At 39.3% G+C, this 19,976-nt stretch overlaps 1 protein-coding gene across 2 annotated transcripts in view; it reads left to right on the top strand.

The window, feature by feature from the left end:
- The window catches only part of PIGN (phosphatidylinositol glycan anchor biosynthesis, class N), a 111,241-nt gene extending 91,566 nt beyond the window's left edge, over nt 1-19,675 (top strand). The window contains exons 22-29 of one of the 2 annotated variants that reach the window (XM_010585984.1): nt 374-476; nt 2,639-2,725; nt 5,393-5,448; nt 5,934-6,009; nt 7,303-7,376; nt 10,294-10,336; nt 12,072-12,124; nt 19,505-19,675. In XM_010585984.1, the coding sequence (XP_010584286.1) occupies nt 374-476; nt 2,639-2,725; nt 5,393-5,448; nt 5,934-6,009; nt 7,303-7,376; nt 10,294-10,336; nt 12,072-12,124; nt 19,505-19,628 (616 nt within the window). In that variant the 3' untranslated portion in view covers nt 19,629-19,675. Of the gene's footprint in view, nt 1-373; nt 477-2,135; nt 2,252-2,638; nt 2,726-5,392; nt 5,449-5,933; nt 6,010-7,302; nt 7,377-10,293; nt 10,337-12,071; nt 12,125-19,504 lie in introns of those variants that run through there. The other variant, XM_010585985.1, reaches the window with a different exon arrangement.
- The last annotated feature ends 301 nt before the right edge of the window (nt 19,676-19,976 follow it).

Genomic DNA, 19,976 nt, shown 5'->3' with positions numbered 1-19,976 from the left:
AAAACGGGTAGCAAATGTGATTCTTTTTTTTTCCCCATTTCTTTTTAATTTTATTCCAGTTTTGTTAAAATTAATCATGACACAAAGGGCACTCATCCAATGTTGTGGCAGCCATCAAATGAGAAAATGGGTGCAAAACATGACAAAGCTAAAGCAGCCTCGCTTTCTCCTACTTTTACCATTTAATTACTGTATGGCTTTAAACTTCAGCCAACTTTGGGTACTCCTCAGAAATGGGTAGAGAAGGGGGAGAATGCCACTAGATCTTTGGTATATCATTTGTGTGAAGAAAGAAAAAAAGGAACACGTCAGTATTTGATGTTAAATAGTTGTTAGTGACTGCACTTACTGAGATTATTATGTTACTCTTCAGGTATGAAGCTCTGTTTCCACTGGTGCTGTCTGGTTTGATGTTTGTGTGGATAACTATGGAGCAAGAAGCACTGCAGCACTATGGTCTTTCACTCAAACCAAAGGTAACAGCTCGAGATAGTTATATCAGGTTAATTAACAGCTTTATCTTTTTCTTCCCTTGAGGATATAATAAATATTCTGAGTGGTTTTCACAGAGCAGCACTTTGCATTTCTTTAATTTTGGGAAGCCAATATGAGCTGTTTTATGAAATAGGAATGTGATCTTCTAAGAAAGATTGACAGTTTATCTTACTGAAGATACTCCACATCAGAGCCATTTCTAGGAAGGCTGGAAGTCAGTTTGACTTAGTGATATGTTCTGTAGGCTACAAAGCTCTGTTTGTCAAGCATAGTGCTAATTCAGCATAAGGTACAGTAACTCTTTCAGTGTTACTGTACTTTTTTTTTTTATTCTGATGGCATGTTCACAAGTGAGAGGCTGAAAAGAAATAATTTGATTTCTGAAATGACCCATAGGAAATACCAGAAATCTTAGTCTGACTTTGTCCTTCCGCTCTTTCTTCAGGGACAGTTTTATTTCTGATTAGACAGACAAGGAGCTGGAGACTAACTTGGAACTAGCACCTTCTTGGATTTGCCTGGAGAGGGAGTTTTGTAATCAATGCAACTTCTTTCACCTTAAAATTTAGTATATTGTCAGCAATTTTCAACGCCCATGCTGCTGCACTGCTACTTAGCTTTTAGGTTACATCAAGGGTTTAACAAACTGTGGCTATGCCATTGATTCGGTTAGATCTGAAGTGCCGGTTGCAGAGTCGTCTGGGTGCTCAGAGCCAGGCAGGGGTGCAGCACAGCTCTCCTGCCCGTCTCCCAAATGTGCCGTCCTTGGTGCAGGTCACAGAGAACCTGGGTGCAAATGCATGGGAGCGGCCAGAGTCACTTGTAAGACAAGTGGCAGTACACATCTTTCCTTCCTTTCACAGTTCATAATAATTAGGGAGAAGTGCCAGGAGGTGAATTCTGAGCCAAGGCAGTCACCAGAGCGGACCTGACACATACTGTGGTTTTGTGGTTCTCCTGCAAGGGAGACGGTTTTAAAACTTGAGAAAGAACAGGCTTTACCAATTTAAGGCTGAATATCAGAAATAAAAATGGGAATTGCTTTTCATTTATGCTATGTATAGTTACGATATTTTGTGTGAGCATGTTCCGTAGCATCTTAAGTGACAGCGAAGGAATCTGAATGTAAAAATGTACACTTGGCGTGAGGCCATGATTGCAACCGGAGGTTTCTAGCACAGCAGAGTAATCTGTGGGATGTACTTTCTCTTCTACTCTAGAACCCACTCTACCTTTTGCATCTTCTAACAATGCACCTCAGTAATGCTTGCCTGTCTGATGGTGGTCTGATGTTCTGTACGTTTTAAAATAAAATTCTATTAAACCAGTATTAAAAGTGATGAACACTTTATTAATCAAATGCAAATGAAAAGAACATAAGTAAGCTGTAATTAAGTTTTCTGTTGTCACTCCCTGTATGTCATTTGACTTTTGGTTTTAAATGAAATGAACAATAAAGCTTACCCCTGCTTCCCGTTTTTAGATAAGAAAAATCATCTTTAGAATGCCTGTTAATATATGCCACAAAGTAAATCTTGTATTAGAGAATCCAGCTCAGTTCTCTGATGATGTGAGATTATTTTTAATTAAAATGTTATCAGTGTTGAATGTCTATTACTTGAATTTTTTCTTTTCCCCAGTGAAAAGGAGTTCATTGACCTCTTAAACTCCATGAAGACAATTTCTCTTCAGGTCAGGTGATACTGTGCTGAGAACTGATTGAAGGAGATGGAGAATATTTTAGTATTCTCACTCACAACATAAGTCAACTGAGGATAATTGCAGTCTTTTATTTCTGTGGGTCTTTATCCACATGCTCCTGTGAGCAGTAGAAGTGCGTGTGTGTAGGAGGAATATTTATGATGAAAAAAGATGATAAGTCTAAGGCACAGAAGTTCATTTTTAGTGTAGATAACAGCAGAAGCTCCACTGTTCATTTGATCATCTCACTTGTACAATCTTTCTGGCAGATTCATTAAGGTATAATGAAAATACGGGAAAGGTTTGCAGTCCTCATCATAGTGCTACTCTAAAAACAGCTGATAGGGAAGTAGGTTTATTTCTCATTCGTTTCAGTAAAAATATGGTGGTTCAATCAAAGTACATCAGTTGATACTTGGTATTGATTTCTTCTGCTTTCCAGCTTGCTAGTTTCAACTTTGCCTATGCTACTGATATAACTCAGTTTCGACAGCTCCACCTAGATGACATCCGCAGGTCTTTCTTCTTTGTATCCTTTTGCCGGTTGCTGCATTCCAGGGAAAAGATGGGTTTGTTTCTAAAGGCCCTGCAATCAAAATTTGTAGCCTGGTAGGCTCTGGAAACAAAAGCTAGTGAAGATGATTTGACTGATGTTGCTTAAAAGACAATGGTCTTGTACATTATGGTTTTTGATAATGTATTAAGAAATCCAGTACAAACTGCACTGGTTTGGAACCTGGCTCCTTGGCCACTTTGAAAAGTTTGGTCTCTCGTGACCAAGTTGAGGTAAACTTTCTTCTAAGGAGTCCTGTTTTCAGTTTGGTTTTATTACATTTTGGCTGGAGGGAACTCATTCAACTTTCACAAATCATTTAGAAAAGGTGAGTTTAAACTTATTCTCATTTTCTCATTTTTAGAATATGGCAGTGTGTTAGGAAGAAAATGTTAGGGGGCAGGCATTGGCCATGGCCAGGCAGACGAGATGAGAAGGAAAGTTCCTGCAGACTCTTAGTGAAACGTGTTCCCAGAATCTAGCCTAGAATTATTTATATCACGTGGTTTCTCCTGTTAGAAATTATATGGGCTTGGGAGGGAAGAGCTGTTTGTTCACTAACATAGCAGTTATTTTGCATTAGTGCAATGAAACTGCAGCTGATTTTTTTTTTTTTTTTTTTAATACTGTTGAGTTGATAAAGTCATTTTTCTCTTCCATTGTGGGACTGCAGTTAAGTGAGAGGTATTTGGCAGCAAGGGTGATGGGTGTGAAAGTGGGAGAGAAATTATGAGCCAGTCTAGAACCTATGGGTTTCTAGTGCAGGTGGGTTATCATAGCTGGAGCTGGGGAGGGAGTTGTCTCAATACTGGTTCCTGCAGAAACAGGCTTTATAACTCGTAGGATAACCAAATCTGAGAGGGTGGATCACAGTCACAGAGTCTACGCTGTTGGAATTTGGGAACCTGCAGCAGAGGAGGTGTGACAGATACCTCATTAAGAAGGCAGTTCAATGTTAAGGAAGGAGGCAAAACAGTTTGCTAGGTGTTGAATGTTTGTGTTTGCTTTAGAGTATACCTGAAAAGCAAATGAGACACCTTGCAGTAAATTTATGAATTTAATTTGCTATTTTGCTATTTTAACAAAACATAAGCTAACTTTTAGTAAAGCCACTGCTGTCAGATGCTAAAAATTAGCCAAAACAAAAGTCAATCAATCCAATTGCATTTTTTAAAGCTCCAGCATAGACCTTCTTTAATCTAACACTTGAATGTAGCACTACTTTAATCTCATCTTAATCTAAAACACTTGAATGTATTCTGTCCCGCTTCTGAAAAAATACACAATTTGCAGGTCTCCTTTGCAGAGACCAGGTATGATACACACCTGCTCAAAAGATGTTGTGCCTTTAATTTAGATGCCGTTTAATGTTTAGAAATAGTGGTATTAGAAGAGAAACCTTTTCTACTAGAGCAGTCACATTGCAACTATGCCCCAGTGAGCTGTATATCTTAAGATTGCTTCAAAGTTCCTATATAGGGCCCAAAAGTCAGCATGTGCTGAGGGACCTTATAGCCTGATCTTCCAGAAGAAGATTCGGATTGCTTATGCTTAGCATTTTGATTAGACCTATGTGCTACTGGTTTTTTTTTGTTTTATTGCAGAACTGTTGTTCTTATAAATCTTAACTGGCAGAACTGTGCTATGCTGTTAGACTGCTGTGTTACTAAACTTGAAATGATGTGATACCCTTGGGAACCATAATTTCTTTAGTTATGCTGACCTAATCCTTCCAAAATATTGCATGCAGAATCCCAACGATTCTGCTGAACAGTTGGTAGCAAATTGTTTGTGCAGAGACTTAAATGATCCAGTGGAGGAGTTACAACAGGAGTGGAAGGACCAGAGGGAGTTCTGGCAACAGCAGCCAATCATAGTGACTAACCCTTTACCTGATGCAAAAAAGCAGTTAAAAAACATTCTTTGACTGAAGAGACGTGAGCTATAATGGGCCCCAATGAGCTCAGGAGGTAGAATAATATCTTTCATGGGCTCATGTAGCAGCAAGTGGTGTACCTAGATGAAAAGCAGAGAGTTTATTAAAAAAACCTTCTAGCTATATAGATACTGCCAGAGTTGTCCTCCCTTCCCTCAAGTAAGGAAAAAACTGGGAGTCCCATGTTGCAATGATAGACTCAGCATAACCTTTAGACAACAAATCTATGGGAGGGATAGCATAGGAACCTTTAATCTTGTTTCATAGCCAACTACCTCTTCCACAGTCAATTCCTCAGTAAAGCCATCTCTTCTGGTGTGCAGTACACATGCATATGTCAGTACATTCTGAAAAAGCATGTGCGTTTGAATGCACGGCTGGGATTGTGGTCCAGGGATGTTCCTGTCTTGCTAGGTAGGGACCCAGAAAAAACAAGCTGCAGCTTTCTGGCAGGAGCCTCAAGACAGGCTCTAAAATCTTCCCCAGGCAGTGCCTGTCCTTTAAAATTGACAGAGTCATGTGTGAAATCTTGGGTAGAGCTAGACAGTACTTTGGATTTCTTAATGCAGTGTAAAGCTGTAATAGTGGGTCAGCTTCTTGTAGTTTCATGATAGGATTGTGAAAGTAAATTGCAATGAAGGGGGGAAAATGCTGGGTTTGTTTTACTGCAGCCATTTCTGTGGTGTATTTTCCTTAAATACATCTAGGTTTTCTTCATAGTGACAGCCTTTTTTGGCACCGGAAACATAGCTTCTGTTAACAGGTAAATTTTATTCATTGATTTGAGACACAGGGTACAAAAAATTCTTCCTGCAGTTGGCATACTAAATATAAATTTGGTTAGCAAAATCAGGGCAGCAGAATTAAAGCAATAGCCAGTGGAATAATGATAACAGTATATTTTGTTTCTGCTCTCTGTAACATGTTCCCTAAGAGCCTGAGCTTGTTGGTTATGAGGTCGTCTCAATTTCCATTAGAAGTTATTGGCAGCGTGAGCAGAGAGAGCTCGGCTGCTCACCATCAGCATGGTGCCTCAAAAGACACGAGTGGAGAGAAATTGTGGAGAAAGAAGAGTGAGGTTGGCACTCCCTGCTATTTTAATATTTGAGCAAGAGAAGAGAAAGTTGGCAGCCTTGTTTAAAAATGTATATACGCACAGTGTGTTACAGGGTAACTAAATGCTCTATTTTTTTAATGGAAAATGCCATTTCAAAGATATGTTGTAATATCTTTTTCATGTTTCTCTAGTTTTGATCCTGCTTCTGTCTATTGTTTCTTGACTGTGTTCAGTCCCTTTATGATGGGAGGCTTGCTTGTGCTGAAGGTTAGTAATCTTACCTTAGTGAAATTTTCTCAAAGAACTGTTTAATAAATAACGTCATGTACATGCTTGTAACTATGCAATTTACAAAAACGTATATATGTATTTGAGCTTCATTAGCCTTCTTAAGCATATGTGAAGCTTTCAGCCTTTGTAGTGTTTCTAGAGATGGATTCTGTTTCCCAAAAGAGAGAAGCTGAAGTGCATGGAAGTATAATTTAACTGCATTAGATCTGTTTATTGTATTAAAATGGAAATTTTAAATGTTGAAAAGACTTAAGTTATTTAAAAAATGATAAGCTTTCCCTATAGCGTAATATCTACAGAAACATTGAGGATATAAATATTTTATTAGCTCTATCTACATTACATTAAGTACAGGCTTTGAATGCCCTACTGATTAGATTGTGATTTTACAATGAATATTATATCTTACAATTTTTAATAGTCTATCAAAGATTGGATTGCACTTCTTGTTTGCAGGCAAGGTGTGGGAGCTCTTTTCTAATATTTGAGTAAAGGATCTGCCAGAGTGGTAAAGAGGCAAACAGGAAGGGAGACATGGTATTTATGGGTTATTGCTAAAATAACCAGTATTTCCTGCCTCTGCCTTTCTGGTGCTTCAGTCCCAGAGAAAGCAGACTTAAGTTACAGCTATACTGTGTGTTATAGTGCAGGACATAATAATGCCAGAGAACAGGTTTTAGCAATGCATTTTGCACTACTAACTTAAGGATTACAAGTCAACTTTGGAAAGAGGAAAAGGCAACATTGATGTTTCTAGCTTCTTTGTTTTGTTCTTAGTTTACTGAACTGTTTACATTTGCTTGACTTCATTTTGGAGAGCCAGTGTGATCCTTGCCTTAGTGAATACATTCTATATTCAGATATTTTTGTGTTTGAGATGAGATTGTCCTATTACGCTTGGAGCTCTACAGCCTGTCACATGAGATATTGGATCTGAATAGTTCTGTCTTCTCGCCTTGTTGAAGTATTTATCAGTAGTGCTAAAATGGATAAATGAAGTGAGGATCATTAATGTGTTTTAATTATAGTTTTCCATATTGCCTCATGGCTTATTTCACTGCAGTTCAGCTATGACCATGGAAGGGGTTTTTTATTCATTTACTAAATGTGCTTCCTGCAAAATGAGTTTCTACCCTTTCTCACCAATATTTTATTTTTGTAACATACACATTCTGTAATAATTCCAAAAGCAGGAGAATGTTTCCACAACCTGCCAGGTTGTTTTCTAAATATGGCTATAAACTAAAATGTGGTTTGTATTTTAAACAGGTTGTAATCCCATTTGTTCTGGTATCATGTGCTTTCGAAGCTGTTCAAGTCACAACACAACTGTCTTCTAAGAGGTACAGTAAGTGCTATATTTCTGCATTAGTGAGGGTTTCAAATCTATTTTGCAAGAATTCAGAATTGTCAAATCTCAACCTAAATTTAAAAAAAGCAGTAGATCATGTTATTACTTTTATTTGTTTATTGTGGTTTGGGTTTTTGTTCAGTGATTTTTGCAAGCTCAGGAATTCTTTTCTTAGTGATAAATGAGTATAAATGGAAGTGTTGGCCCTGTCTGAAACAATCAGATATTTAATATTCTTTGCTGACAGTACACGGAAGGAGCACTTTTCCCCCATAATATAGAAAAATGAGCAGAATTTAAAGTCTAATTTTTGTTTTATATTGCATCTCTGTCTATAGTATAATATTTTTGAATATACATTTATAATGTAACCAATTTCTAGCTTTGTAGCACTGACCTCACCACAAACAGCATTTTAAAAAAAACAAACAAACAAAACCTGCTGGATGCCCTTTCATTGCAGTTCAGTGCTTCTCAGGTGTGTTCAATATTACATATTTTTTGCAGTAGGACTAGATGGCTGTCAGTCCTTTCCCCATCTCTGAAGACTTTTCAGAGAGAATGCGAGACGGATGCCCAGCCTTGCAGAGTCCTGTATCCAGACTTGAAATACCCTCACGCTTCTCACTGTCTCAAGATTTTTACTTTTTTTTAACTGCTAGCCCTCACTACCCTTTTCAGTGGACCCAGTGCACATGACTGAATCCTCTGCTCATCATGTGAGATTATGGACGCTGCTGAGATGAAGGAGGTCCCTGTCAGCCACATGATTTTGAGTTTGTCACTGTGGAATGTTGTGTGGAGTTGACCAAAAGTCTTGCTGTCAGTGGCAGGGGGACAGCAGCGACTCTCTCCTGCATATTGTTTAGCTGAGCAGGAGGAAGCTGCCCTTGCTCAGTGTGATGCCCTCTGCCTTTCTGTTTGTTTTCATCCTGCCTGTGCCCTGCCTGTTGTCTCCTTGTACACCACCCAGTACTAACGACGGACAGGGCAGCCCGAAATCTGACTTCTTTTTGAAAGGGCAGCGCAAGGCTCACCATCCCTTTTATCTTCTTTGCCTTAGCTGTGTGTGCAGCATACTTGGGCTGTTCCTAGACCCCCAAGGAAGGGTATTCGTACTCCTTACTAAGGCTTATAACAAGAGCAGGGCTGCATTCAGGAATTGGGGTTGCTCAGAAGACCAGCTAGCAGTTTCCATTTCTAATGCTCAGGCATCATAAAGGTCAGCATTTCCTAACTTGTGAATGCTTGCCTTGGCAGTGCTGAGGATATTGCAGGCTTTTATGGAAAGTGCATCTGAGTGTGTGAGAGGGGAAACGATACCAACTTCTTAAACCAGGGGACATGAATATGTCTGTGCCACTTGATGAGGCTGTGGTTGTAACTCCGGCTGGTATTTGTGCCAGCTTCATTTAGCTGTGCTCAGGTAACAATAGCAGTTATACTGCCACAGCATCAGCTTAGGAACAAGGCAGAAACCACAAGACATGCCCGGGATCCCTGGAGAGGTTGTGCTCTGATTGCCAGCGCGTCCTGAAGACTGTGCTGCACTCTTTATTGCTCTTGCTGCCCCTGCTAGATAAATTAAGCCATCACAGGGGACAATGTTGTCTTTGTAGTGTATAAACACGCCCTAAAATTAGCATTATCCTTCTGTTGTGAAAGGCTTCCTGCAGTTCAGAAGGGCAAAAAGTAGATTTTTGTGATTTGGACAAATTGTTCCTAAACTCCCCTTTTACAGATTAAAGATTTTTTTCTTTTTCTGTTTGTGGGGAATGTTCTGTCAGAATATGTTCTTGGAGCTTGCCTGTGAAAACAGCCCTCTAGCTGAGTGCCTCCTAGGCACTACAAGATTGCAACATCCTATCTGAGCCATAGCTAAGTGGAAAGAAGCCTTTCAGTGCGTCAGATACAGTTGGTTTGTTGCATCCTTATTTACTAATGAAGCATAGCTGACATAGACAGCATCAGAAACTTCCTCATCAGGAGTCATTGGTATGGGTGTCCCCCCAGTACATACTCATGCAACACTGCAGCAGGACGTTTTCCAAAAAAAAGCTTCATGGATTTATGATGGTAGTACTGATAAATTAACTGTATTCTAGTTAAAGACTTCTCCGTTAATGGGTCAGCTGTTTGCAACATTGCTTCAGTGTCATTAACTTAGAAACTAGTTTTAACCAGTTATAGCAATTGCTTTCATGTAATTTAGGATTTACATAGTTTAATGAAAAGAAGATTAGGTTAATGGGTGAAAAAATAGCTCTGCGTGCGCCCTTCTGGTTCCTTTTACTGGCTGCAGCCTACTTTCCAGAAGTTACCTGCTGCCTAACAGAGAGGCCCATGGAGTTGGGAGCACGCCACCAAAATGCTGGGTGTTCCCAGAGCAGCTTATGGGCACCCAGAGATCTGGAAGGGGGGGCGAGCACCTCCTTTAGCAGCTTTGTACCCAGCAGGGTGGTTGTCAGGATAGGACCCACCAGCTCACTACCTGTCTGCCTATGCCAAACAGCTTTGCTCACTCTTGAGCCCATCTTGAAGCTTCTAAATCATCTTTATTTGGCCTAACTGGCAGAGGAGCTCCCTGCATCACGAATGGGCAGGTGCTGTTTGTAAGATGCTCTTGTTCTCCAAAAAATGACTCGTGTTAGGTTTCTGTGTTGCAAAATTGAAACTCTGTTAATGTGAAATGTCTTCTTCAAGCAGGGTGGGATTACAAATGCCAGATGACCTAGCCATGTATTTTAACTGTTCTCTAATACATTGAAATGTATCTGAGTGATTGAAAGGCAAGAAATCATATCTTATTTTAATTTCTTTATGGGGGTTTTAATAAGCTTTGTAATATCTGTAGCCACAAATAAAGGTTGATGGTCTGGTTCTTTTATTTTTCTTTTTCTCCTTTGCAGCCTTTTCCTCATTGTTCTCGTGATTTCAGACATTATGGCTTTGGTAAGTTGTTGTTGCACATTCTCTTCAAATAAGATCAAGAAGCAGAGGGTTCTCCTAATTCCATCTAGAGAAATCTGAATTTCTTTCAGACTTCAAAGTTTTTGTAACTAGGGCAGTGAATTGGATTGAAATCCTAGCATAATTTAGAGATAAAACTCCTCCAATCACTGCTCTTTGAATTTCGTGTAATTAATGCTTCTGAAAAAGCAATATTCTCATAATAATAAGAGACAAAAATGAAGTAATAAGTTATCATTCTGAGTTTTTCATGTGCTTTCCAATCAAATTCCTAGGAAGAATTTAAATAAGAATATCAGTTTTAGCTGTGTGCAGAGTTCAGTTAATTTTTTCAGGAATTTTGAATCTTTTACTCACCCAACCTTCCCTTGAAAAAGAGAGGAAAAGGAGAAGGGCATTACCCACCAGCTCTGTTAGAGTTGTCAGAATCTAGGACATCAGCAACATCCAAAAAGACACTCTGTGCCCTTTGTAATAAGCTGTTAGGAAATGCTATCTTCAGAAACTTTGCGCCCACAAACCAAGCTAGCTAAAACAACCCAAAGCTGAACAATACCCCAACATAATTTTTACAGATTGAAAGTACATTTTTGTTGCCCCCTCAAACTGTCATCAACCCAGCAAGCAGTGCCACTTGGTATCACAAGGTAAACAGAAACCTTTTCAAAGCAGCAGGTAGAGCTGGTGTTCTCACTTCATATATGCTGTTTTAGTTTCGTCCCTTTGGAGTAAGCATTCCTGATGTGATTTCCTTGTACAGTGTGATCTGTGGATCTCACCTGATAGGAAAAACAGTGAGTAAAAAAACCAAATAATGACTAATTTGTCTGTAGAATGAGAAATGGAAAAGGTATAGTTTTGTGTAGTTTCAAATAAATCTGTGTGACTAATCTGATTTTTTTATAACTTCCACAGGAAAAGGTTTAAAATACCAAAAACCCCACAGTCACAGCATTTCATTAATAAAATCAGTCTAACTAAACCAAAAGAAGAGTGCAGGCATGTACTGGTGTGTAGCAAGCCCCAGTGTATCCAGGTCTTACATCTCACATACTCTCCTAATTTGGTTTAAGTATTTTAAAACAAGTAGCAAACATGTACTTGGTGTACAAAACAAAATATTACCAAAGAGGTTTGATATGCAGGAGCTGTGTGTATATCAAGAAATGAGAAAGTTGGGGGGGGGAAGGAAAAAAAAAAAAAAAAAGAGAGAACTGATTTGTCTTGAATCAATGTGGCCACCAGATAGAATCTGGGGGATTCACTAATAGACAAGTGCTGTCTTCTCCCAACATTATTCCCATTTTACAGGTGGGGAACTGCCAGAGTTGCCCAAAGAAGTTTGTGGTGGAATTCCATGAAAACAATATGCAGCCTTCTCTTTGGCACTAGGTGTTATTTGGGATCCCATTATTTGAAACAATAAGGTGGCTTGGCTTTTCTTATTGAAAAAGTTCTCTGCTAGTAATCTTCTGTTTCTTGCAAGTCCAGCTTGACAGAACTTAGTCCGTCTTTAACTATTTGTGTTTGATACCATGCTACATCTATTTCTGGCTCCTAGACTATTGGCCCAAATGAGCATTCCTGGAAAGGTCTTGCCCTTGTTCTACTTGAAGAATTAGAAACTTGGAGCAAACAGCCTGAAAACAAGGTTTCTAATTTTGTGTTTCAAATTGTGCAATGTTGATGTACTAATCAAAGTTGTTTTATTTCCTAGCATTTTTTCTTTTTGGTTAAAGATTATGGAAGCTGGCTGGATATTGGAACAAGGTACAGTATTTTTTTGCCTCCATTGCATTTTTAAAAGGCTCATAGGTTAATATTGTTGTTTATCTACTCAGAACTCTTGTAATTTTTTCCAATTACTCTCCTTAATCAGATGCTTCAGTGATGTTCCCTGTACTTAAAACATATGTGCACACATATGTGCATACACGTATACATATCCCAAGCTAAAGCTTGTGTCTTAAAATCTGTGCCAGAGCAACATGAAGTAATGAATTTAGCATGGCAAGAAATACAGTTAGTAGGATTTCTTTGATTTCTAAAGAACAGTAATTACGCAAAAAAAATTTAGTTACTGTTTTGCATTTTAATTAGTCGTGATTGCTGTTAAAATAGAAATTTATCAAAATTATTAATTGTCTTTAATCTAGTTAAGCCTCCATATACAATCCCCTGTGACTTAATGAACCTTGTGCAGATATGTTGGTGGCTACCAAGACCCATGCATTTATCCTCCCCCTAGCTCAGGAGGAGTAAATGGGTAGCATTTAAACATAGAAATCGCAGCTAAAATGAGAGAATTTATTTTGCATCATAAGTTGTACTGGCCTCCACAGCATACATCGTGGTACAGATTTTCAACTGTGAAGTCTTATTTGTGAATAGTCCAGAAATAACAAATACAAGGAATACACATTTCAGATTTACCTTCCCTGAGTTCTAGAAATAGATAATACGCTGTAATAAGCTTAGTAGGGAATGTGGTGTTAATAATCCAGCCAATCTGGTCACTTGACACTGTTATTTAAACAGAAGTTGAATAGTGACCCATTGTTAACATTCTGTTTAGTCTACATTTACTCTGTGCTTTGCTGAGCCCCAGCTTTCCCTCCAGCGCATGCATGCGGGTACACACGTGCGTACACGTATTCTGCTTGTTTCCTTTGGAGGTTCAAATTCGTGCTTGTAGCTACCTTTTGGAGGTTCCTAATGGGAGGAGATACAGTTAGATCAAATAAGAAACGATGCTTTAACATCACACTTCCTTGCTGTGGTCAGTTTATGGTAAATCAGATGGCCTCATCCTTTGGTTTGAATTCCTGTGCAGATTAATAAGGATATTAAAGACCTCAGAAAAGCTCTGTTCTGCTGGGCAAGAAGCTTTCTAATTGGGAGTTAGTAAGCAAAAATATAAATTGTTACAAGTACCCAAAAACTTCCTGTCTGATATACAGTCTTCATAGCATAGAGATTTACAACGGTGATGGATTGTTGGATCCATTTCAGCTGGAAGTTTGCCTTATCCTGAAGAGTTTAGGGGAGCTCATTATGCACTACCATAATTCTGCCTCTCCATGTGTGTGTTTTGAGCACTGAAGAAAGCACTGAAAAGTCCTTTCAAAAGAGAAATTTGTGATTAATTTTTAATGTGGTAATGCATAATGCTCAGGCAGCCTTAAATTTGTCATTACTTCACTTTTGAGTGCTTCACTTTGCCACCTATGTTATTTGATTGTAGTCTTTTTATATGTTTTATATGTATGTGTGTATATGCACATAAGAGAAAAGTTACTAGGTTGCATAAGAAAAGAGGTGAAGCCATAGGCCCAGAGCTGAAATGGTCTTTCATTTACCTAGCATGAGCAATATTTTGGCGCCTGAACCTTTTCCTCTGAGCAGATTTCTAATATGTGATCCTCAAGCTTGGCAAAATTAGCAGGCAACAGCAGATTTTTTTGTTGTTGTTGTTTATTCCTGAAAGGGAAGATAAGCTTCATGGGGTTTTGGGCAATTCCCAAAACCAGTGGGAGAGAGATACTAACATGACTCTTTCCTGTCCTCCTGTTGCAAGTGCAGTGACAGCTCTGTGGCATTCCCATTGCAGTGTTGTCTGTTGTTGCATTGACAGCAAGGTCTGAAAATATCCCATCTCAGTTGACATTTTAGGTGTTGCCAAATCTTTCCCAAGAAGGCTGAGTCAGTTAAGGAAATGACGGTTCTTCCCCTTCCCCCCCCTACCTGTTTGTACCTCAACAAAACCTGTGTAGGATTTCATGGAACAAAGAATAGGAGCACCCTTAGGGACAGCTGCTCTCATTTTTAATTTTTTTTTTCCTTTTTTCTTTTGTGGCACAGATAGGAAGTGTGTGTGTGTGCACATACACAATTATCAGGGTTCGTTTTATATTACTCGTTACCACATCATTGCAATCATAGGTGGAAAAGCAGCAATTTAATTGCCCAGTGAGGATTCATTCCTCTAAAGTCTATCAGAGTCCAGTGGTATCTGTGCCACATTTGCAAAGCTTCTGACTTACATTTCCATACTCATTCTTTTTTGTGGTGATAGCTTTCTATGGATTTTCTAATTGCCACGCTTCAAAATTTTGTATGTTCTCTCTCTTACTAGGGACGTGCAAGTTCAGTAGGAAACTCTTATTAGGAAATACTTGGGTTTTCCAATACCAGTGCTCAGAAGTTACAGGTGTAAGAGCTGCTTTTAAATAAAAAGACAACCTTCACTGTTTTTTTATGATGATGTTTTGTGTCCTACTGGATCTCTCTCATTGTTTGGAAGTAGGGTTTGTTTACCGAACTAACATATTTCCTTTTTTTTAATTTCACCCCTAATTCCTGGCTTTTACATCTCATTCTACCATGCCTTAACCACACTACACATCATTTTACTGTGCCTCATACCTGCCTTAACAATGTGATGTCTTTATTCTCCCGGTTGAATTCACCATGCCACTTAAGTATTGTCTTTGAATGTAAAGAGATTTCTACTTTTCCCACTCTTCCACATCATTAATGAAATGCTGAGCAACAACAGATCCAACATACATCATGTATTACCACATTCAGCAAATTATCAATGCACCATTGATTCCCTCCTCTCAGTAAATTATCAATTACCATAAATATTTATGGCTTCTTAGAAAGTTTTAAAGCCCTTTTGCTTAATGGTCATGCCAAAATCAATGTGAACTTGTTTTTCAGAGAGTGCTTTTCGTTGTTTTAACAACGGGATAATAATCTTGCAGTGAATGCAGAACTCATAGCAGTGGCTTATGCAAGCTTCTGAGGTCTGCTAACCTTATCCTCTACCTATATATCTTGAGGTCACCCTAAATTGCATCATATGCCCTAGAAGAACACACCATTACATTTCATGAAAATAATAATGCCGTTTTCCTAGTATTTTTGATGTATCAGTGTGTAGTACGTGATCGTAAGAAGTGTGTTCTGACAGATTCTTTTATTTTTGAATAACAGATAAATGGAATAGCTAGCTTTTCTGCTTCTTTGTCACTAAAATAATCTCTATGGCTTAAAAAAATGTTTATCTATCTCTATCTACAGATCTTTATAGATAGAAAGATATAACCTTTAAAGCCTACTATATCTGTACAGTATATGCAATTTGTAAATAGCTGTATATTCAGATAGTCAAGATAAACCCTAAAGCTTCTTTGTATGACAGTATTATATAGTTTTATACAGACACATACTGTACTACTCCCTCTTTTTATAACAGTTGCTGGAAGATAAAGATACAATCTTAACTGTTCTGCAGTTTCAAAGTTCAGGGGACATAGATAAAGCACAAGAGATTGGGGTTTAGGTTTTAGGATAACAGAATCGATTTCAGGTTTGGGATGCTGGGGCTTCTAGGTATGACTATTAAAAACAAAGGTCTTATAACTAGGAGGAAAACAGTATTTACCAACAATTTCTAAAACAGGAGCTAGGAGTGATGTGCTTTGTGATTTGTTTTGTGCGAAACAGAGGAGAGAGGGTATGGGATCCTGGCTGGAAATGCAGGAGACTTAAAATTCATAACCTAAATCTGGAGTCTCAGTCTGTGCTTGGAAACAATCCTACAGTTCGAAGTAGCATGTTGTGTAGAAATAAGGTCCTCGAACTCTTCTGGGGAGTGCTCTTCGAAGTCCTTGCATGAGTTGTTTTTTCTTTACTTGTTTTATTTCTAGTTTTTTAATTGCTATGGTAACATACTCTATCTTACTGTCTTCCCAGCTTCTAATCAGGCCAGCCATCTTAGGAATTAGCCTGTCTTGGGAGAAAGCCATGTTTTGGAGCATGATCGATTCCTGCTGCTGCTCTCCCTCATTTTTTACTGATCTTTGATTCATTTTGTCTTTAATTAGTACTTCTCACTGATGTACACTGTCACAAACAAAGCCAGGAGATGGTAGTACCTCATGTGTTCTCCTTTTGGTTCCTTGCCACCGAAACAGGTGTCTTCCTCCCTGATAAAAAATTTTCCTAGCACCAGCTTTGCCTGTTGACCTTGATCCATACATAGGCCACTCACATTTCCATTAAACAGTGCTGCTTTACCTTAGATCATCTGTGATCCCCTACACCAGCTACCTCTTCTCTAACATTACCTGTCCCTGCCCATCTCATCCTTTATAAGCATTGCCCCACTGTGCCCCACTATGCTATTCTCTGTACCTGTTTAATGTCTCTTCTTCCCCACATGGATCTAACTTGCCTGCAGCCTAGAATCTCACTCCTTTTTCTTATTAGCTCAGGTTTGACTTCTGATGGAGGAAGCTTGTTTTGAGAATTACCTGCTTCACTGTAACTACCGATTCAGTCAAGGGTGCACCCCTGGTTTGTATAGGGATCAAGATTTTGCCACTGCTGTTGTGGCATATACCTGTAAGAGTCTTGCTTTGTTTGTTTAATTACAGCATTACCCCAGCCTGAGAACTAATTTACCAAGCAGAGCTGCCTGCAGGCACTGCAGTACCAGTTGCTGATAGCCCTAGAGGTGCTGGCTGTTTGTAATTATGTGACAAGTAGACTGAAACTGTTTTTAATTGTGCTCTGTGGCATAATATTTATATACATTTCTTTACTCTGAACATCTGATATTTTAATAAAGGAGCATAACTATTCAGCCTTTTGCAGTATAGCAAGGGAGAAGTGTATGCAGCACTCTTTTCTGTATAAAAGTACAGAGGACCCAGTCCCTCAACTGACAGGTAGCTAAGCAGTTTTCGGAGACTTTTTTCCTTTGAGAAAGCCCCTCTGTATGCCCCCCAAAATCACTGATTAGCACCCACATCTGGAAAAGCTCCATCTGGGGTGGACAGGAACTCAGATGCCTGTGTAAGGACCATGCTGATGGCAGCAAGTCACTGATCCTCTGGTGGCTGTCTCAGGGTGTCTGCAGGAATAAAGGCAGGGTCTTCATTTGGTTCTGATTTTCAGATTTCTCATTCAAGTTTTCTTTGAAAGCTAGCAGGAAAGTGGTGTTGCTACTTACATGAAAAACTACAGATCTGGTGCCAGGTGAGAAGGAAAGCTGAGGTGTTACCAGTAATGCATGAGACGTTAAGCCATCCAGCTATTTACTAGAGTGGCTGTTCCCTTAAGAGCCACGCAAACTTCTGTACCTGTGGTGCTTGTACAGTCCCCAAGGGCGCACTACGCCATGAGGATAACTGCAAGCAGAGTTTGACTTTCAGTTGGCACCATGTCCTTTCCCATGGAGAACTGAAACTGAACCTTTAACGCACCCAGGTGGACTTCTGAGGGCAGTTCTTGAGGGAGTTGTGTTATCTTTGTTATTGTAAATGTGCTGTCAACTACGAAGCCTGAAGCGCACTGACCAGGTGAAAGCAGGCTCTGTGCCTGACTTCATGCTCTCCCTGTGTCTTCTTACACCTTTCCCACAGAAACAGGGCAGCAGTATGGCTCTCATAGGTGTTCTGCTCTGCTTAGCTAAGGCTGGAGAGGAGAGATGCTTATAGGAAAGGCGGGTAGGAAAGATGGTTCCTGTCTGATATTTTAAATTTTGAGTTGTTCACATTAGTGAATATTTTCAGTCGTGCTGCGGACAGGTGGGAGTTTACACAGGTGCAAGCCACAGGCTGTTGGCATGGATTATGCTTGTTGAGGTCTGGGCCCATTTAGGCTGGTGGATTTTTGTAATTGATTTCTTAAAACTATGTATTTTGAGCAAGGTATTTGTGAGAAGATTTAGTCAGACTTAGCTGGAAAAAAAAAAATCTTGTAGCATGAATAAAGTCCCTTTCAGTGTTCTCCATCTTGGTTGCTGGTATTCTGGCTGTGGAAGAGCTCCCGCTCATTAGTGAACTTTCTGGATTGCTTTGATTCTCTCCCACTGGTTAGTGGCCCAGCTTTGTTTAGAGCTGGTGCTTCTCCACTTCACAGAGCTAAATTGCACTAGGCTAGCACCAGGGTTGTTGGTCTCAGGGTCGTGAGGATTGATAACGTTGGCATTATGAGCTTTACTGCTCTTCCGTGGCTAAACTCTCAAACTGAATGAGTCCTCTGGCAGAAATTCCAGGTCATTAAACTGGCAAGTGCTCCTTGCAATCCTTTTTCGTGACTAAACTCAGACTTCATTGAATCTGAAGTTATCCTACTCTTCCTAAAGAGCCATCTGCTTTGAAATAGTGGGTATGGGTGCATCAGGAGGTATGGATACTTCTCATGTCAGAATGCCAGGATCTTCAGTAGTCCCAGAAAAAAAAACAGCTGCACTGGATGCGTGATGGACATGGGTGCAGCAGTGCTTCATCTGCAACTCTAGCCTCAAATGTCACTGGGTTTGCAAAAATTCTAATTTCTTAATGGCTAGTGGTTTACATTAACAGAAGCTTGATTCAGACAGTGAACACAGGATGCTGAATATCCTAGGTCAAATCTCAGTCTGACCCTAAATAGCCCATCTGTAACACTAGTGAAGATCAGGTACCAGAATTTGAGCAAGTGGAGAACAAGCTCTCTGCTTGTTATCCTTTTAATTGTTAGTGACTTAAGGACTTCCTAACCCAGAAGCTGCATCTTCATATTGTGTTTATTAGCCACTCTTGAACTCATTTGTTTAATCTTTTTGAAACCATGTGTTACCACAGCAGAGAATTCCACAATTTTTAGAAATGTTGTTTGGAAAATCAGTGGGCTTTTTTTTCTTAAAGCTACTCATCACTGGAATAGTGTTTTCTCTAGAAAATTGCACTTCAGCTGACGTAAATATCTGAGTTGTCTTACTACCAAGGAATGTCTACCTGATGGCAAGTTCTCCCTAGGTTCTGCGTTATCAGTTCACAGCAAATGGAAGTTTTGAAATGGTTTCAGTCACATATGCTGAATTACCCACTTGAATGAAAAATACACCCAGTACCTCAGTTGTGCTTTCTGGTGTTCCCACCATTTTATTTTGTCACAGACTTTGGTTTTTACATGATAGTGCTGCTATAATAGTTGTCTTCTAGGAGCAGCATATATAAAATGACATACTAGGTCAATAATTAGGCCTAGTTAAAAAGAAAAAAAATATCCAGAGGGTTGTTTTTCAGGGGTTTTTTTACTCTTCAAATTTGTATTTTTCTCTCACTTCTTTTATCTGTCTCCTCCTTACAGCATTAGCCACTATGTGCTGGTGATGTCGTTGACCATATTTATGATGCTGATGAATGGACTGGCCCAGCTGCTAACTACACAGAGACTTGAACTTCCCAGAAGGACTAAGCACCATTCCACGTGATAAAGTGATAAATGTGTCTGCCTTGTTCCCATCCTCAGGCTTCCTGTGAACCAACCTCCACCTCTGGAATGTAAATATGTTAAAGGACTAGAGTGCCAAAATCCCATCCAGGGATCAGAGTGCTCTGCTGATACAGATTAAATGCTGTCCCATGATTAAAATTTGCATTTGGAGATTGCCATTTAGACATCAGTGGGGCTAAAAAAGCCTCAGCTTTATTCTCCAAGTGTATGTATTTCCTGAAAATAAAAACAGCAACACAATTCTTTTTAAAAGAAATAGGCAACCATCTTTTAGGGTTTTTTTTGATTGTTATAACTTGTCTGCCAGCTGTTTGTCTCACACATG

The sequence above is a fragment of the Haliaeetus leucocephalus genome, unplaced genomic scaffold, assembly GCF_000737465.1.
Source record: "Haliaeetus leucocephalus isolate CR32 unplaced genomic scaffold, Haliaeetus_leucocephalus-4.0 Scaffold137, whole genome shotgun sequence".
Classification (NCBI taxonomy): Eukaryota; Metazoa; Chordata; class Aves; order Accipitriformes; family Accipitridae; genus Haliaeetus; species Haliaeetus leucocephalus.
The sequence above is the reverse complement of the archived record's forward strand: the minus strand, read 5'-3'. Positions and strand labels throughout refer to the sequence as shown.